The sequence below is a fragment of the Puma concolor genome, chromosome D2 (genome assembly GCF_028749965.1).
Source record: "Puma concolor isolate L17-30 chromosome D2, mPumCon1.1.hap2, whole genome shotgun sequence".
Lineage (NCBI taxonomy): Eukaryota > Metazoa > Chordata > Mammalia > Carnivora > Felidae > Puma > Puma concolor.
This window is the reverse complement of record NC_141677.1, coordinates 59,159,689-59,179,092: the sequence shown is the minus strand read 5'-3', so window position 1 is coordinate 59,179,092 and position 19,404 is coordinate 59,159,689. Positions and strand designations below refer to the sequence as shown.

Sequence of the window (19,404 nt, the reverse complement as noted above, 5' to 3'; positions counted from 1 at the left end):
CCAATGCTTTGCAGTACACTTCACTAGTTCAGTGCTTCCCAATGCTAGCTGTACATGAGAATCATCTGAGAAGAGACACCTGGGTGGCTCAGTTGGTTGAGTCTCTGACTTTTGACTTTGACTCAGGTACTGATCCCAGGGAAATGGGATTGAGCCCCATATCGGGCTCCAGGCTTAGTGTGGAGGGGCTCCCTCTGCCTCTCTCCTCCACTTGCACTCTCTCTCCAAAATAAAAAAAAAAACCTGAATCATCTGAGAAGCTATAAATACATTCTAAAGACCGGATCTCACACTCTGAGATTCTGGTTTCAACAGTATGGGGTGGGGCCATGCCATCAATAGTTTAAAATGTTCCTTAGGTGATGTTAATGTTCAGTCAAGGCTGAGAACTAATAGTCGGTTCTCAAAGTGTGCTCCCTGGACCAGCAGGATCAGCATCACTTGAGAACCGAGTTAGAAATGCAAATTGTCAACACCCACCCCACACCTAGTAAATCAGAATCTCAGGGGTTGTGCCCAGTGATCTGTGATTTTAACAAACTTTGCAGCTGATTCTGATGCAGGCTGAAGTTTGTAAACCACTGGTTTATGGTTAGGCTCCATGGCACTCTGGTTCTTTGCCTGATGACTTACTAATGAGGAAAAACAATAAGCACTGAGATGTCTAGTAAAATCCTAGTCTCTTTGGTGTACCTGGTTTAAGTCACCAGATGCTAAGAACTTACTAAAAGACGGAAAAGAACTGCCTGGAACAAAGGGTAGTTGTAGTAGCCAGCTGATGAGTGCTCTCTCTCATATGATGTGGTGGTTATGGTATTTTGCTGACATTGGGCAGGGAGTATGTGTTGGCTGTTTAATGCTGAGTTTGAAAATGGGTTTCTCATAGTTTTTGTATCGATCACCTCTGAAACAAGCTTGAGGTGCTGCACTATCTATTAGGCTTCTGATGTATCTTGGGTCAATAAAATTTCCCACTACTGAAAATCAAATTAGTCATTTCTGTTGTCCCCCAAATCCAAAGGATGAGTGCTAGTACAGGTTGCTGGTAGTAGTCTATCTCAACACCAATTGCATTAACATACCCAAACCACACGTCAGATTTCTTAGAAGGGCAACTAGGTTTTCAGGCATTGCTTTAAATTTTTTTTTAATGTTTATTTATTTTTGAGACAGAGAGAGAGAGAGAGAGACAGAGTGTGAGTGGGGGAGGGAGTGGGCAGAGAGGGGCAGAGAGAGAGGGAGACACAGAATCTGAAGCAGGTTCCAGGCTCTAAGCTGTCAGCACAGAGCCTGATATGGGGCTCAAACCCACGAACCGTGAGATCATGTCCTGAACGGAAGCTGGACGCTTAACCGACTGAGCCACCCAGATGCCTCTCAGGCACTGCTTTTAAAGTAGAGGGCAGGGATGCAGCTAAACATCCTGCAATGCCCAGGACAGCCCCACAATAAGGAATATCGATCGTGCTGAGGTTGGAAACCTTGCTTTAAAGAGACAGAAAGTTAGCAAGTGGCAGCAACATCACAACTATATTTCAGTATTTGAAGAAGCTGAAACATTCTCCAAGGGTCTTTAATAGATATAGCCTCTAGATAGTTTCGGCACATCACAGAGAAGAGCTCCTAAGGCTCCTGTTAGCATACGCCTTGAAAAAAAAAAAAAAAAAAAAGCGAAGAATTGATTTGCTTCCTCTCTCTTTTAAAAATAGCTACAACACTTTGGTAAGGTAACTGTTCCCAAGATAAAATATAGAAGCTAGGACAAAAGCATAATTGCTTGGAAATAGAGAACAAAGGAAAGCAGAAATCATTTTATGCTTTCATGGTTCCTGCCTCACTTATGACCTTCACCTTGTAAAACACACTGACATTTGCTACATTTTTATCCTCCCTGGTGTCACTGCAGCATCTTTCATTCATTTAGTAGACAGTACTGACTCTTTTTTCTTACCTTGGTATATCATTCTACCTTGGGGTTACATTGAACTTGAAGCGTGTTCCTTGAAGCAGCAGCACTGACCATCACCTGGGCACTTCTTCAAAATGCAGGTTCTCAGGTCCTACCACTGACTTACAGAATCAGGATTCAGGTGGTGAGGTGGCGTCCAGACAGCCGTTTCAGTGATATCCCTGGTGAGTCTCATGCACACTGAAGGTTGAGAAGCACTGCTTCTGACACTTGCTACTCAAAGTGTGGCCCTTGGACCAGCAGCACTGGCATTGCTGAGAAGCCCGTGGAGGCAGCCATTCAGCCTCCAGCTCAGCGGTCTGAGTCAGGGTCTGCATGTCCTCAGACCTCCAGATAATTCTTATGGGCTCTCATACATTGAAGTATGAGAAGAATTGGTTAAGACCCTGGTTGCTTCCCAACTTTATGGCTGACATTTTTCTGTTTCCACTGAGGATTCCTTTATCTTCATCTAAAGATAAATACATGTCAAAGTCTCTAGCTCAGTGAATCTCAACCCTGGCTGCATGTAGGAGCCACCTGGGGAGCTTTAAAACCTATTGATTACCTGGGTGCCACTCACAGAAGTCCTGATCTAAGTGGCCTAGGGTACAGTGCAGGCATTGGGATATTATGTTTCAAACTTCTTCAGGTGACTCTACTGGGCATTTGCAGTCAAGAGCCTTTGCTCTGGTCCTTGATCTTCTGTTCCTCTCTCTTCCTGATTACAGATCCCAGCAGAGCCCATCACCTTAAATATCACCACCACCTCTTTCCTGAGGACTAAATTTATATCTTAACATCAGTGTCTATTTTGAACTCCTATCCTGCTTTACACATTTTGCCTGAGCTCTCTCCTTGTCTTGTCAAAATCGCTTATCTCAACAGGAACACGTGATCTTCAAGAGCCATTATCCCCGATCTTCCTGCCGCTTCACTATAGTAAATGGTACCATTAACCTTCTAGTTACCCAGGGTCATAACTCAGGAGTCATTTTTTACCTTCTTTTTCTTTGTTTCCTATTAGGAAAAAAAATCCCCACATTCTTGCAATTCAGCTTTTCTTCCTTCATTTTACCAATAAGTATTGTTGATAAATGACTACTACTATGGACCAATCATTATTCTAGGCACTAGAAATGCAGCAATGAACACAACTAACAAAATCATTTTCCTTCTGTAGCTTACATTTTAGTAATTGGGGGTGAGAGATAATAAGCCAGATAAATAGTGTTACGTAAAGTCAGTATCACAGCACTAAGATGAAAAGCAAAGCAGGGAAGAGCAATGGGGAAGTGTATAGGTGTTACAATTTTAGGTAGCAGAGGGCAGGGATTAACTCCCCAAGAAGGTAGTACTCCAGTAAAGATCTGAAGGTGGTGAGGTGGGGAGCCCTGTGGATATCTGGAGGACACCTTTGCAGTAGAACAAAAAGCAAAGGCCTGTAGTAAATGGAAGTACAACTGATGTGCTTAAGGAATGGCAAAGATGCCAGTGGGGTGGCTGCTGAATGTGGGAAAGGACAGTAGTAGGAGCCAAGGTCAGGGAGGTAAGGGATAGGGTAGGTACACCTGTGATAAAGCCTGGACGGCCTTTGTAAGGACTTGGCTCTTCAAGTGACATAGTCATTGTAGAGTTCCGTGTTGGTGTGTTTTTGTTTTTTGACAAAAGAGTGATATGATCTGACTTATGTTGTTTTTTTTAGAGAGAGAGAGAGAGCATGCATCTGTATGTGCATACATGTGCAGGAGAGGGGAGGGGGGCGGAGGTGGGAGGGGTAGAGACAAAATCTTAAACAGACTCCATGATCAGTGTGGAGCTTGACACAGGGCTCAATCCCATAACTCTGGGATCATGATCTGAGCCAAAATCAAGAGTCAGATGCACAACCGACTGAGCCACCCAGGAGCCCTGACTTATGTTTATAAGACTCTTTTTAGCTGTTGTGTTAAGAATGGACACAAAGTAGGTGGGGGTAGAAGCAGAGACACATCATAGGAAGTTCTGGCCGTCAACCAAGTGAGAGATGGGTGGTGGCTTGGCTGGGAGGCAGTAGGGGAGGTGGTGAGATGTAAGCAGATTCTCCAGATATGCTGAAAGCAGAGCCTACATGAGGGACTGGATGTGGAGCAACAGTGAAAGAGAAGTTTGGGCCTGAATGACAAGAATGGAACTGCAATTTCCAGAGTTTGGGAATATTGTGCAAGGAGTCAGCTTGGAAGAGGCAGCAGGAGCTCAGTTTTGAACAGTTTAAGTTTGGGATGCCTTTCAGACCTCTAAGTGGAATGTCAAGTAGTAGCTGGAACCATAAATCTGGGACTTATGGTATCTTTGGGAGAATGAATGAAATAGTCATGGAAGTGAGACTAGACAAAGATCCATTTCTGAGCCCTGAGGTGTTCTAACATTTAGAGGTCACAGATGCAACATTCATGCAGCAAATATGTGAGTATCTGATATGAGAAGGCCCTGCTCAGTGAATGTGATGTAGGAGGAATCAGTAAAGGAGCCTGAGAAGGAGCATCCTGAAGGTAATGAACTCTAAGAGATTTTCTCCATTACAATTGCAAGTGCACAGTCCTTAGTTTCCACCTCTGCATTGGATCCTGGACAACTGCATTAATTTCCTAACCGATCCTCCCTGTGGTTTCTCCAGTTCCAATCCATTCTATCCACCAAAACAAGATTGACTGCCCCCACAAAGCATTTATGAACTTACTCCCCGCTTCAGTAACATGTACAAGTTACCAGGGAGGATTATTCCTGAAGTCTTCTTGCTGCCATTAATGGCCTCCATGTGTGAGTTTTTTTGTTTTTTTGTTTTTTGTTTTTGGTATATACCTTGCCTTCTTTCGCACTACTCTATCAAAATGGATTGTGTTTATTCCCCATTCAGAAAATAACTGGTCCAAGGATACTCAGCTAATAAGTGGTAGAGCCAATATTGAGCTCAGGGAAGTGAACAGGACTCACCTAGCTGGGGTTTGTGAAAAGCTTCAAGACAAGTAAATGAGACTGGATACTTGAACTTCAAGCCTCTCAGACCCAGAGCCTATCTTGGAGGCAGCCTATGGGGCCAGTTTGTCTCTCTCCAGGTTCAGGCTAAACATAACCAGAGTCCTTAGCTTAAAAATCACCATGATGACCTGGCTAAGCTTTGACTAATGGTGACATTCTCAGGCCATGAACCAACCTCAGACATGAAGAAAGACACTGAAAGGCAAATAGACCTGCCTAAGTTGCCTAGAGATCATACAGTTCTGGGCCAGCCCAGGGGCTATGACTCAACTAGGCTGGTTCTAGGGAGGAGAGAGATGTGGCTCTCAGGAGTTCCATTCGAAGTAAGCCAGACTCCAGAGGTAACCTTAAAACCCACCCTTTTGAAGGTTCTCATTCCAGGTAAAGACAGTCTACAGCTACTCCAACATTCTCCTCCACTGTTTCTGATCTAAATCAAGCTGACTCCTGAGAGCACACCCCATTTTCCAGTTTTTGCCCTAGTGGTAACTGCCATACCTATTAAACCCTAATCTCTATAGTATCTCTGCCAAATAGGGATTGTTACTACTACTATATGGATGAGAAAATGGAGACTCAGAGAAATAGTGACTTGTCTCTAAGCAGCTCTCACTTCTGTTCATTATGTACAGTCACGTTTACATGGGTTGGATCAGAGAAAGCACTTGTTACACTAAATGACTAACTAGATACAATTCATGTAATTAGATCAGGGAGGTAGAAGGCAAATGGTGGAGTGTCTTGAATGTGGTACAGGCATTATCTTCAGCCTTTGCAGTAAACTTACAATATAGTATCATCATTCCCATTTTAAGACGGGAGATAAGCCTCATTCAGAGTCGTAGAGTGACCTTCCCTAGTCACACAGCCAGGAAACATAGAAGTCAGGATCTAAGCCCAGGTGTTTAGGAATCTATGTCTGTGGCTCCGTGGTCTGAGGTAGTTCAATCATAGATGTGGCTTCTGATTCTGCCTCAGTCACTAACACTGAGCAGGACACTCCTGTCCCCAGATCCCAGGTGCCTCATATACAAAAAGGGAAAAAAATTCTATTGACTTAACCTGCATGGTGGGTACAAAATGAGTTACTGTTTTGGAAAGATCTTTGCAAATGTAAAGATTAACTATAAGGGATTATCATCACTATTTTTATTGTTTGTCTTTTCTGGGCCTCAGTTTCCTCCACCTTAAAATTAAAGGATGAGAGCAGGTGACCTCCAAGGTGCCTTTTTTGGCTCTAAAATTCTCTACTTTTATTAGTCTAAACAGTCCTGGGGCTACAAAAACAGTGTTGTTTTACAGGATGCTTCTTTGTGATAATATATGATAACACGGGAATTCTAATAGTGCCAATAGTTACAGCGTCTCGCGTTTACAAAGCGTTGTGAACTCCTAATGTTTATCTAACGTTTATATCTTAATATTGAAGAATTCCATTGGAGTAAGATGTGAAAAACATGCTTTGACACATGATAGATTTTTTAAAAAAAATCTACAGAATCAAATCAAATCACTTTCTATCAAATCAGGAAGAGAAGCACAAAAATGTTACCTTACCTAACCAGCCTTGTAGCAACCACCTTGATTTGGAAAAACAAAACAGTTCCTTTCCCTAGTTTATTAAAATAAAAAGGCTGTGCTTTGTAGTAATTATCTTACTCTACTTCATCTAAAATAGAATAATCAATACACTTATCACAAAAAATTTTCTCGAGCCACTAAAAGGCAATTATAAAAAAGCCAACAGTGTAGAACACCATGGTAACCAGCATCACCAGGGCATGAAAACATAGTTGTTAGTCACTAGGATCTAAGCTGGTTGGCAGTTTGGCTTGCTAAGCAACACTCAAAAATAGCAGTGTAACAACCCATTAACTGAAGATATGACTTTGCACAGCTTTGAACCTGCCCAGAAGGAACTACCCCAGGTCCATACACCAACCTCATGCTCTACTAGGCTCCCAGTCAAGGCCTAAGTAGTCATTTATTCAACAAATACTTATTGAAGCTTACTATATACCAGGCACATAATTCCCAACACGTGTATTTACTTGATTTCTCAGTTAAACAGAAGCTCTGAAATAGACACAGAAAGAGTGGTTTTGTGATGGGTGAGGTTGGGGGATGGATTTGCTTGAGGCTGACTCAGAGAGAAATAGCAGCTGATAGCCAGAGCCAGAGGACAGAGAAAAAGAGAAAAAGTAGACAGTGGACTGCTTTATAATACAGCATAAAATAACTACATTCTCATGACCATGATCCTGCGTCATCAAGAAAAGATTAAGTTATATTTAGGATCCTTTCCCAAGGAAGGCAGGAATGGGCATAAAACATTTTAGAAATATCACCACCAAAAATGGTTAAAATATACAGTTTTGGCCTTTGGAGAGAACAGAAATTATGTTTGATGAATGTCCCATTCTGCCTAGTTCCCCACTTTGCTGGGAGAAAAGCAGCATTAAGATCATTGCTTTACCAGCATTCAAATACAGGGTTGGCTCCCTTTCTGCTTTTATTTTTCTAGTTCAAGCTCCTGCCTCAGCTGGAATGCCTTTTCCCTTCATAAATGCTTATCAGAGTCCCTCTCCATTGACTTCCTCAGAGTTTTCCCAGATCCTCCCAGGGAATTTCTGCCTTCTCCCTTCCCCCACAGAGGTCTGGATGCCCTTGCCTGTCTGCCAGGCTGTTTGATATCATTTCCATCAAGGCTCTTCCTACTTTCATGCTCCTGGAGGCCAGGCTCTTTCCCATATTCCCAGAGCCCTGGCAGCCAGGCACTCAGTGAATATTTGTGAACTCAACTGTCTACACAATCCCGAGGGGTAGAGGGAAGGTTGGCTAGGAAGGTAGTACTTTCCCTAATGGATATTAAATGGCTCAGGAACCCACATGGCACCCACACTGGCCCCCTTTCCTTGGATCCTTTGCACGTCTGCTCCCTTCTCCTGGAAAGCTCTTCCTCTAGTGAACTTCTTCTTGCCACCCTTTTAGGATTCAGCTCAAATATCACTTGGGGACAGGGAGGAGTCTATCCTTAGCCACAAGACCAGGTCAGAGCCCCTATTATATGCTCTCATGGCTCTATCTGTTCTTCAAATTACTTGTTACCACTTGTAATCAGTTACTGGTTAGTGTATATTTTCCAACTGCATGGCAAGTGCCAGGAGGGCAGGAGGCCTGATACAGAACGATGTCATATGGAAGGAAGGAAGGAAAAAAGGAAAGAAGGAAGGAAAGAAGGAAAGAAGGAAAGAAGGAAGGGAGAAAGAGGGGAAGGAGGGAAGGGAGAAAGAGAGGAAAGAATGAATTGAGAAGAATCCCAATTTGGAAAGGAACAGACAGCAGAAAATAAGAAGGGAATTGAAGAGTTGTTATGGAAGGCCCAAGGGTCCCCAAATGTGGGCCTAGAGGTAAACCAGTTGAAGAAAGTACTAGGAACATTTACAGACCCCCCACCCCCCACCGTGATACCCAAATGCTTTACGGGCTCCAGAAACACAACCAAATGTATTTGACTGTTAAAAAATGGAATTGAGGTGAGCTACTATACTCTTCAGATAAGAGAGGACTCAACAAAGATGATAAAACAAGGAAATGGAATTTAACTGCAGCCTGTGGGATTTAGATTAGATAAAAAGTCTGACAATGAAGGCTGTTATATTCTGGAATAGATAACTAAATCTAAAAATGAATGCGTGAATTAGATTCTCTGTCAGGTTTTTCAGTGCCCCTTACAGCTAAATTCTACTGTTACCTGGTATTTCTTTTGCCAGGCTGAGAAAAAAAAAAATGATTTCAGAACCATATTACAACAAATATAATAAACATTTTTAAAGAAAGAAATACAAATCAACAATTGAACACTTTGTATATTTAATTATTTCTACTTTTTCTTGTTCCTTTTTGTTCTGCCTCCCTCTACATGATGGACTATGCTCTGTTTACTGCTTGCTCTAATTATTGTTTAGAAGGTAAACATTCTAAATTTCACTAATTACTATCTAACAATGTTTAACACATTTTTAAACATATTACACTTAATTATATCAGCAAAATATAACTTTGAGTGAAAAGAATTTTTTATTTTCTTTTATGAAAGACAAAAAATGTAGCGCTAATGTTTTAGCAGCTTTTTATAGAATAAAACAATGGGATAATTATTATTTTTTAAAACTTTTTTAAAGTTTATTTATTTATTTTGAGAGAGAGAGAGAGCACACACGTATAACTGGGGGTGGGGCAGAGAGAGAGAAAGGGAGAGACAGAATCCCAAGCAGGCTCCACACTGTCAGCACAGAGCCCGATGACGGCTTGATCCCAGGAACCATGAGATCATGACCTGAGCCAAAACCAAGAGTCAGGCCCTTAACCAACTGAACCACCGAGGTGCCCTGAAGGATTATTCTTCCTGCTAAAATATCACACCTGAATTGGGAGTGATAAAGCAAAAACACTGACTTTCCAACCAGATTATTCCTCAGTGAAAATGTTACATGGCATATCTATGCCAGCAGCACTTACTAGCTGGCTGGATGTCTTTTGAACAACAGATCACATGCGGTAGAACCAAAGCTTGAAGAGGATACCTTTCAGCTCCACAGTGTCTGTCTTGTTCACCATTGTATTCCCAAGGCCTAGTACAGTGCCTGGTCCAAAGCAGTTCAATATTTACTGAATAAATGAAAGAATGAATCAACAAATGAACAAAGACTGAGTATGAAAACTGCAATAAGCCGCTTTACAGCCACATTAGTCTATAGATAGAATAACCCAACAGTATGTGTACTGTGCCATCTTTTGTTTAGGAAGATGGTGTTACTAACCCAGCAGAGCGAAATTGTCTAACTGTTAAATATTACAGCAATTGCACCTAGAGGCCTCTGACTTCAGAACAAAGCTTTATTCCTTCTCCTGTTTTCTGCATAGGGTTGATTTTCTCCTGATAACAATCCGATAAGCAGAGTAGTGAACTTTAGAAATTAAGTTCAACAAATCTTTCAGGATCTATTTCATAAATTCGTCTTCCCAAATTATAGGACTTACTCCCAAGGAGGCTACAGTGAAAATAATACCATCATATAAAAAAAATCACTTTTAGGATTAGAACAGGATATTTTATTAGTGGAAGAAGGCAAGATCATGGGTTTTCCTCTTTATTGTCTTTTTAAGAATTAAGGTTGTTAGTTTGGGTGCTACACTTAAAAAATTTTTTTTTTAATGTTATTCATTTTTGAAAGACAGAGAGAGACAGAGCACAAGCAGGGGTGGGGCAGAGAGGGGGACACAGAATCTGAAGCAGGCTCCAGGCTCTGAGCTGTCAGCACAGAGCCCGATGCGGGGCTCGAACTCAGGAACCACGAGGTCATGACCCGAGCTGAAGCCGGATGCTCAACAGACTGAGCCACCCAGGCGCCCCGGGTGCTACACTTTTAACATGACAAAACATTAGGAGTTATTATTTCAGGATAGTGGGATGATTACCTTCAGGTGATTTTCATGCTTTCTAAAATTTTCAGTTTTCTGTAACGAACATGCAGTATAGAAACTTACAAACTTAAGTAAAATTTTTATAAAAGTAAAATTTTATAAAAATTTTATAACCTAACCATAGTCATTCTCTTCTCCATGTTCTCACTGAATTTTTATGTTTCTATGCTATCACTTTTATTGTAATGATTTATACACAGGTCTGTCTTATCCACATAGGTCCACAGCTTGTAAATTGTAACGTTGTTAAAGTTGGAGAAAAGGGGAGTCCAACCTGCCTCCTACCTTTCCAAAGGAGAACAGTATTCTTTCAGGCTGTCGGCTCTTTGGGAGCAGGGACTATATCTCATACATACAACTCTGAGCATAGTGCTTTGAACATGAAAAGGGATAAATAATTATTACAATATAGATTTACCTAAAAATGTGGAGGAAACATACATGCAGCACATTTCTTCTAAGACTTAAAATTTGCCTTTGTCCTGCATCGTCCAAAATGATTGGCTGGAGATCATTAATGATTCATTTACTAGAGCTCTGCAGAGCCTTTCTATTATATTAAAGTTTAACTCCTTCAGTTATTCATTCATTCAACAAACATTTACTGAAAACTTAGCATGTTTCCTATCCATTGTTAGGTACTACAGCTACAAAGACAGATAAGATAGTCTTTGCTCATCTTGGGGGTGAGCAGCATTAATAAGCAAAAAACCAATAATACAACTTGTTAGTTCAATATGAGAGATATGGGACAATTAACTTGGCTCAAACTGGGGTTTACAGGAGAAGCTTTCCAGAGGACGTGGACCCTGTGCTGAGTGTTAAAGGAGGAGCTGGAATAGGGATTAATCAGGCAATGCATATCATGAGGAAAGAGACAAAGGCAAACGACAGCAGTGGGGCCATGAAATTCAGTTGCTGGAGCACAAAGCTGTGGCAGGAGTGGTGAGCGATGGGCCTGGAGGGGAGGGCAGGAGGAGGTCAGGAGAGCACAGCTTAGACTTTATCCTGCAGGCAGTGGGGAGTGCAGCAGGGTTTTAAGAAGGGGATGACGTCACCAGAGATTATTTTGGTGGCACTGCAGAGGACGGATTTGAGGGAGACAAAAATTGGAAGACACAAAATTTCTTAGGAGGCATTTGCACAGAGGAGTAACAGGTTTGTGTTTGTATTTAAGAATCTTAGCTAACATTTACAATGACAATTACTAAATATGCATTATAAAGAAATACTGTATTACTATTTCAAACAACTCTATGAGTAAATGCCATTATTATCCTCATTTGACAGCTAACAGAATAGGTAATTAGTCCCAGAATAAGTAACAGAATAAGTAACTGTCCCAAACCTCAGGCAGTCTGGCACCAAAGCTTATGCTCTTCATCACTACCTCATGTGCTTAATTTCAGTCTCTCACTTTGGATGAAAGCTCTGTGCAGACAGGAACTGTATGTCCTCCACTGTGCCTAAACGGTACACAGTAACTATTTCTTGAATAAACTCAATGACTCACCTAAGCGAAAGAAATAGTGGACTATATTATATATAGACAAGAAATATTTTAGATGCAATCTTGGCCAATTTTTGGCAGACTTTGGTGATTGTTATGGACTGAATATGTCTCTCTCCCCACCACCCAAATTCATATGTTGAAGCACTAACACCCCCCACCCACTCGGATGGGGCCTCAGAGGAGATAGTTACGGTTAAATAAGATCATATGGGTGGGGCCCTAAACCAGCAGGATTGGTATCTTTATAAGAGGAAGAGAGACAAGAACTGGCTCTCTCTGTATACATGCACCAAGGAAAGGCCATGTAGAGATATAGAGAGAAGCTGGCCCTCTACAAGCCAGGAAACGAGCCCTCACCAGAAAACAAATCAGGTGGAACCTTGATCTTGGACTTCTGGTCTCCAAAACTCTGAGAAAATAAATTCCTGTTGTTTAAGCCAACTAGTCCATGGTATTTTGTTATGGCAGCTGAAGCAGAGTAAGACAGTGGTTAGCAGCATGAGGGTGAAGGGTAAAAGGGGGGTTTTTAGCCTGGGAGACTGGAGGAGCAGTGCCACTGACTGGGGTAGAGAATCTGGGAAGATGAAGAGGAAAGGTTGGTTGTGGTAAATGGAACAACACTAATTATTCTATACTTTGGGTTCACCTCACTCAAACATAAAAATATAGTAGAAATTAGCTACTTAAAACCATTCATTCAACAAATACCTATTCATCCCTTTGCCATGGTTGCCACTGTGTTTGTCCTGAGAATGTAAAAGTAAGATTCATTCTCTGCCCTTAAGGAACTCACAGTCCAGTTGGGGAGAAATACTGTTACCTTTTGTAAAACTACCACGCTAGCTAGAAAGACCTTTCTCCTTTTCCCCACTTCTAAAGACCTGGAGCTCCTAAGAGGTATAGAGGTGAAATCCCATGTGGACAAGAGCTTTGAGTCACATGACCTGGATTTGAATCTGGGCCTTGGAATACTAGCTCAGTGAAGGTCCTAGGTAGGCCAAGTAACCTTTCTGGGTCTTATGGGCCTCACCTGTAACTGCAGAGTTATTTTAAGGATCAGATAAGATGGGTAGAAATGTTTTGTAAAATGCAATATACATGTTAGCAAGTATTGTAATTATAAAAGCTCCATTTCTAACCTTTGAAAACTAGACGTAAATCAGACACGGGCAGCAAGTCAGAGGTGAAAAGCCAGCTTTGAATCCTGCGGGTGGCAGGAGTTCTGGGATGGAGGATGGATTAAGACTGGTGTAGTGGGGAAAAGAACAGATTCTGGTGTCCACAGATCGAGTTTAAATCACAATTCAGTTATCAGCTGTGGAAAGTTGAGTAAGTCATGTAAGGGGTCTGAGCTTTAGTTTCTTCACCTGTAAAATGGAGTTGATAATATCTACCCAGGAGGGTTGTTCTGAGTGTGTAAAGGGCTTGGCAGGGTGCCATGCAGAGCAAGTCGCTCAATTAATGGTAATTGTTGTTCCTATTTGTCATTTTCCCCCCCTACCTCCTAATGGGTTTGTTTAGGTAGTTAAGTTACTTGAGATGCAAAGAAGTGAGGGAAACAGAAGGGCTTTTATGACTTACTTTAAAAGTTATTTTTAAAGGTAAGGAGAAGTCATTCAACTCTTTTCCTTTACTAACCTATGGTGCAAACATAATGTTTTTGGAAAATGACCACTGTGTTACATGGCATGAAGCCAGAGAACACTCAGCTTGATGCTTATTTCTGGTATTTATTCTAAGTAAGTCTACCAATCACTGTTAGTAAGGGTTCTCTGAAGGCAGTGCTTCTCAGACTTTAATGTACATGAGTCGCCTGGGGGATTGTTAAAATGCAGATTTTCATTCAGTGGATTTAGAATGATGTATGAAGTTCTGCATTTCTAACACGTTCCCAGGTAAGGCCCATGTTGCTAGTTTTTGGACCGCACTTTGAGGAAGGAGAAATGCTCTGAAGGGATGTGGAAATCTCTTTCTTGGCATGGCGTTTGACGTGGGAAACAAAGGCAAAAGAAAAAAATTAAATTTCCTTACTACCTACAACCCATTGACAAGTCCTTGAAACAGGTAGAGTGACCTTCCTCTGGGAGTTCAGCTGCCTCGATGATGACACTTTGCTAAGGGCAAAAGGCAATCTTAGCTTAACATTATCCTGACCCCCCCCAGGATGCTGTAAGTCTACTTTAACACATAAAAATTCCTTTGGAAACTTGACAAGCCTTTTTCAGACCAGATTTCAAAATTCTTCAGCAGGACTCATTTCAGATCAATATTGACTTTTTTGAGCAGCCTACCTTGTGCAAGGCACTGTGCAAGGTGCTAGGGATCCAAAGGTTAGTGAGACACAATTCCTGCTTCTGAAGACTGTCCTTACTCTGACACTACCCCTTTGTAGACTGTTAACTTTCTAAGGGCAGTGTTGTTGTCTCGCATTATTGCCTATAATGCAGAAGCTCAATAAATAGTGAATGAATGAATGAGTTTATAGTTTCCTGAAAAATGTCCTCCAATAGCACATGACAATGAGACACTATCTTAACTGCACTCTGTCCTAACTATCACATGTAAGGGATAGATAAGTTATAATCAGGCTGATAGGCTGGGCCTTAATCCAATCTGACTGGTGTCTTTATAAGAAGAAATTATTAGAACCATAGAGATTCTAAGAATGAACTCACACACACTGAAGGAAGACCATGAAAGGACACCGAGAGAAGCCAGACCTCTGCAAGCCAAAAGAGAGTCCTCGGGAGAAACCAAACCTGCCAACACCTTGATCTTGGACTTCCAGCTTCCAAAACTATAAGGAAATAAATTTCCATAATTTAGGCCACTCAGTTTATGGTATTTTTTATGGCAGTCCTTACAAATTAATATACAGATTTTTACAGTTTTTATGCCCAGATCCAAGACTCCCTTCTGCAGGAGTCTTACAAAATGTAAGACTAATTCTAAGAGTGGATGGATGAACCTTAGGTTACAGTGGGAACAAGTCATACAGGAACTTAGGGGAGACAGAAGAGGGGGAAAGAGTAGGCCAGATTGGGCTAAAACAGCTATAATGTATATACATTTTCCTTCCCTTCTCATGATGCCAACACAAAGTTTACAGCTTGGATAGAAAGTCAGTTTTCAACTTTCCCCTGCTTTTCAGGCTACACTTGGATACTTAAGACAATTTTACTTCTCTAAAAAAATTGTGGCAGGAGGAAGATCCAAGATTTTTCTCTGAATGAAAGTTCTAAAGAGTGCAAATGATAAAGTAATGAGATTGAATTTTTGATAAACAGAAAGATGTGTCAAGATGTGCCAAATGGGATTCCTGCTAGCCATAAGGAAGCTACATTTGAAGCTTGATTCTAAAGTCAGGGGATTGATTTTTTTGTTTTGTTTTTAATAAACATGCTAATTCATATGTACCGATGAAAGCCTCCTTCAAAATGGTCATTCTAGAAGGTTCTACACTTATTCTAGCCATGTCACTGTTCTCAACTCATTTCTGGAATTGTTTTCAGGGTCTGTGAGATAGTCTTCTGAACTCAATGGTGACTCTTGAAGGTAGATTTGATTTTCAAAAACAATCAAGTGTCTTTCTGGTTAACTAGGAGAACCAGTCAAACTGTGCAATTCCAAGAAAACCCTAAAGAATCCAAGCTGATTTTTCTTGAGTGAATCGTACTCAACTCCAAAAGACAGTTTCTAAAGACAAACCCCAGACATGCATGTTATACACATGACACTGGCAGGGTGGTGACTGCTCTGAAGGAAACCCCACTCATTTACATATGCAAATTTTCTGGTGGTTCCCTTTACCAGAATATTTCCTTACACCTACATTTACCCTATCACATGGGACCCCAATTCCCAGAAGTACAAGGACCTCACCATCTTAGTCAACCTTTAATCTCCAACCTGGTTACCTGACATATATCAAATGAACAGCTGATGGAAAGTTAAATAAGACAAAAAAAAAAAAAAACCAAAAAACAAAAAACAACTAAGGTGTCTGTGTGATTCAAAGGGCAGAACTAGGACCCAGAGAGCAGTTCCTAAGACATAGCTTTCTGTTCCATGTAAGAAGGGCATTATCAGCAGCTGGAGCTGTCCAACAACAGAGTTAGTTTGCCCTGGAGATTGTGAGTCTCCAGCCCTGGGAAGAGTTTAAAAGGAAGGCTGCTAGCTATGGGAGGCTGTGAAGGTTCCTCCTGTATTGGGTGGGAGCTACCCAAAGACCTCCAAGGACTATCCCCAGAGTCCAATCTGCACAATAATACCTGCCAATTGTTAGATCCTGAAAAATACTGAGAGGGAATGAATGAGGAATATGGGGCATCTTAAGAGCCAAGTAAAAGGTTAGAGGCTGGGGCTCAGTCAGCTGCAAGGAAGGTAGGGAGAAGTGAAATGAAAACAGCTGCCATGAGGTGGGTCGGGCCTTCCTTGGGTTTTTGCTACCATGGGAGAGTTGCTTTGCAAGTCTACCTGAAACTTCACATGTTTATGAAAGGGTATTACTTTTGAAGGGGGAAGCAGTTGAGAGAGGAGATAGACCACTGCTCACCCTTCTTAAACTCCTCCAGCACGGTGTCCAGCCGAGTATCATTGAAGACGCAGTGAAGGGGCCGGTTGTAGAAGCGGGTGACGGTGAGGAGCGGCGTGCAGTCGTCGGGGTCCACGAAGGCCAAGTCCTTGACAAACAGAATGTCCACAATGTTGTGCCGCTGATCGCCCTCATACACGGGGATGCGAGTGTAGCCGCTGCGCAGGATCTCCGAGACCGTGGCAAAGTCTAGCACCGCGTCAGAGCGCAGCATGAAGCAGTCCCCGAGGGGGGTCAGCACCTCTTCTACCACCTTGGTGCGTAGCTCCAAGGCGCCCTGGATGATGTTGAGCTCCTCCTTCACCAGGTCGCTGTAGGGGTCCGCGGCCCGTAGCGTCTCCAGCAGCTTCTCCCGAGTGTAGAAGGTGCTGATCTCCTGACGCAGCGCCCAGTCCAGTAGACGGCCCAACGGGTAGCACACGGGGAAGGCGGCTGCCATCAGGAGCCGAGTCAGGCACACGCTGTGCGAGGCGATGGCCAGCCCGTGGCGCGAACACACCGAGTAGGGGCAGATCTCGGCGCCCAGAAACACGGCTCCGGTGCACACGAGCGCCGGCAGCCACGGGAAGTGGATCCCTGCCTCGCTGTAATCTTCCCCGGTGCCCCCGACGCCCGGCGGCAGCGAGGCGTACAGCCAGCCAGCCAGGGCAGCGTTGGCTCCGGCTTGGCCCAGGAGCAGGGTGCAGAGCAGATGGGTCCCCCTGCCGCGCACGGCCTGCACGCGGCGCGCCTGTTCCTGCTCTGTGGCGGAGCCGCTATTCCGCAGCACCCGTAACTCCACCGGGTCCAGCGAGAGCAGGCTCAGGCGCAGGCCGCTGAAGAGGGCAGACAGGGCGAGCAGCAGGAGCGCCCCGAGCGCTCGCAGCCACGCGGGGGGCAGCAGGTCCCCGCCGGGGCCGTACAGCCGAGGGCGGACGCGCAGCAGGAAGCCGCCGGCGGCGCCGTGGTGGTGCCAGGCGCGCCCATCCCAGGCGCACAGCGAGAAGAGCTTCCCGCCACCGCCTGCACCGCCCCGCTCTGCCTCGCCCTTACGCAGCTCCCGCACCCGCACCTGGACTAAAGCCGAGCCCGCCACGCCTCCGGGTCGCAGGGGCCCCAGGACCTCCACGTCCGACGCCCAGTCGCTCTGCTCGCGGCAGCGCTGCGGCCCCGGCGGGCGCGTGGGGACAGCGCTGGGCGCCACGCCGCTCGCTCCCGGGGGCTCCTCGATAAACACGAGCCGCGGAGCCCAGTCGCCGGTGCCGTTCTCTCCCGGGTAAAGGGTAGGTGCGGGCATCGGCGCCGCGGGCGCAGCGGGCCCGGGCTGGAAATAGACGCGCAGGAGGAAGCTGGTGCCTTCCGCCGCGCGCAGGGTGCCCCCCTCCAGGGACACGCGGCCTCCAGCGGTATCCTCGGGCCGCAGGCCCAGCAGCCAAGCGGCGGCAGCCGGGGGCTGAGGGGACAGGGAGAAGAAGAGCAGGAGCACAGCGCCTCGGCTGCAGCAGTCCCGGAGCCTGACACCCACCGCTGTTGCCGCAGCCGCCATCCTGCACCCGGCGTGGTTGCACGTGATGCTGCAGAGGACCGAGCGAGATCTGGAGGAGGAGCCGGAGCCGAGAACCCGGGCGCGGGCAGGTCACCACGTGTACGCCCCCTGCGTATGTGGGCTGGAGGTGGTCGGGGTTCAGACTATGCCCCCGCCCGGGGTCCCCGCGGGAGGCGAGAGATGGCCACGCATCACTGCGCCATGCATAACTCCCGACGCACTTCGGTATATCCGAGCTGCAGTCTAAGGAAAGCTTATCTTGGAGCACGGCCTCCTGCTCCAGCAGTAGGGCGCCCCTCCGCGAACTCCTACCCGGCAGTGATTCTCTGTCTGCCCCAGTGCTTCCCGATTGGCCAGGGATATTTCCCAGCGTTTCGCTTCTTCTCCTGCCTCTTGCGTTCCCCCTTCTGGTCAAAAGATATTAGGGAGATAAGTTTTGAATCTGTAAAAATTGTGCGTTTGGTCTCAACTCCGGCTGACCTTCTAGGTTTAAAAAATTTCCAGATTACGTAAATTCAACTCCTTGTTAAGATCCAAATATCCATCTATAAGAAGCTGTTGAAATAAATTATGACACTACTATGTGATGGAATACTATGCAGCAGGAAAAAAGAATGACGTGGATCCATGTGTTTGTGATATGGAAGTATCCCCAAAGTAATCGTTGAAAAATAACGACATGCAAAACAATATGTATAACATGCTAGTTTGTATTACAAGTTAAATTTAGGGGCGCCTGGGTTGCTCAGTTGGTGGAGCGTCCCACACTTGATTTTGGCTCAGGTCATGATCCCGGGGTGGTGGGATGGATCCAGGTTCTGGGCTGAGTGCTGAACGTGGAGCCTGCTTGAGAGTCTCTCTCTCTCTCTCTCTCTCTCTCTCTCTCTCTCTCTCTCTCTCTCCCTCTCTCCCTCTCCCCAACTCATGCTCTCTCTCAAAAAAAGTTAAATTTATATGTGCATATATACACATATAAAATATTATATGCAGAAAATACACAAGAAATTTCTAAGTGTTAACTTCTGGGGAGCAGGACTAGAGTGGAAGTTTGGTTGAGAGATACTTCCAAATATATATAAACAGGAAGTTGCAAAGAAAATACAGAGATCCTAGTAATCTTCATCCTGTTTTCCCCAGTGGTTACACCTTAACTATAGTATAATACCAAAAGCAGGAAATTGCCATTGGTGTAATGTATATGTATAGTTCTATCTCATTTTATCACGTGTGTAGATTTACATAGCCATCACTGCAAATCAAAATGCAGAATTTTCTCTATCACCATAAAGCTCTGGGAGGGAGACTTTTTTTTTTTTTTA

At 44.1% G+C, this 19,404-nt stretch overlaps 1 protein-coding gene across 4 annotated transcripts in view; it reads right to left on the bottom strand.

Moving 5' to 3' along the window:
• Window positions 1-18,398, bottom strand: part of CNNM1 (cyclin and CBS domain divalent metal cation transport mediator 1) — a 59,655-nt gene extending 41,257 nt beyond the window's left edge. For 2 of the 4 annotated variants that reach the window (XM_086680599.1, XM_086680600.1), the window contains exon 1: window positions 16,522-18,398. In XM_086680599.1, coding sequence (XP_086536725.1) covers window positions 16,522-18,085 — 1,564 coding nt within the window. In that variant the 5' untranslated portion in view covers window positions 18,086-18,398. The remainder of the gene's footprint in view (window positions 1-16,521) is intronic. The other 2 variants (XM_025918048.2, XM_025918049.2) reach the window with 2 other exon arrangements.
• Window positions 18,399-19,404: the final 1,006 nt, after the last annotated feature.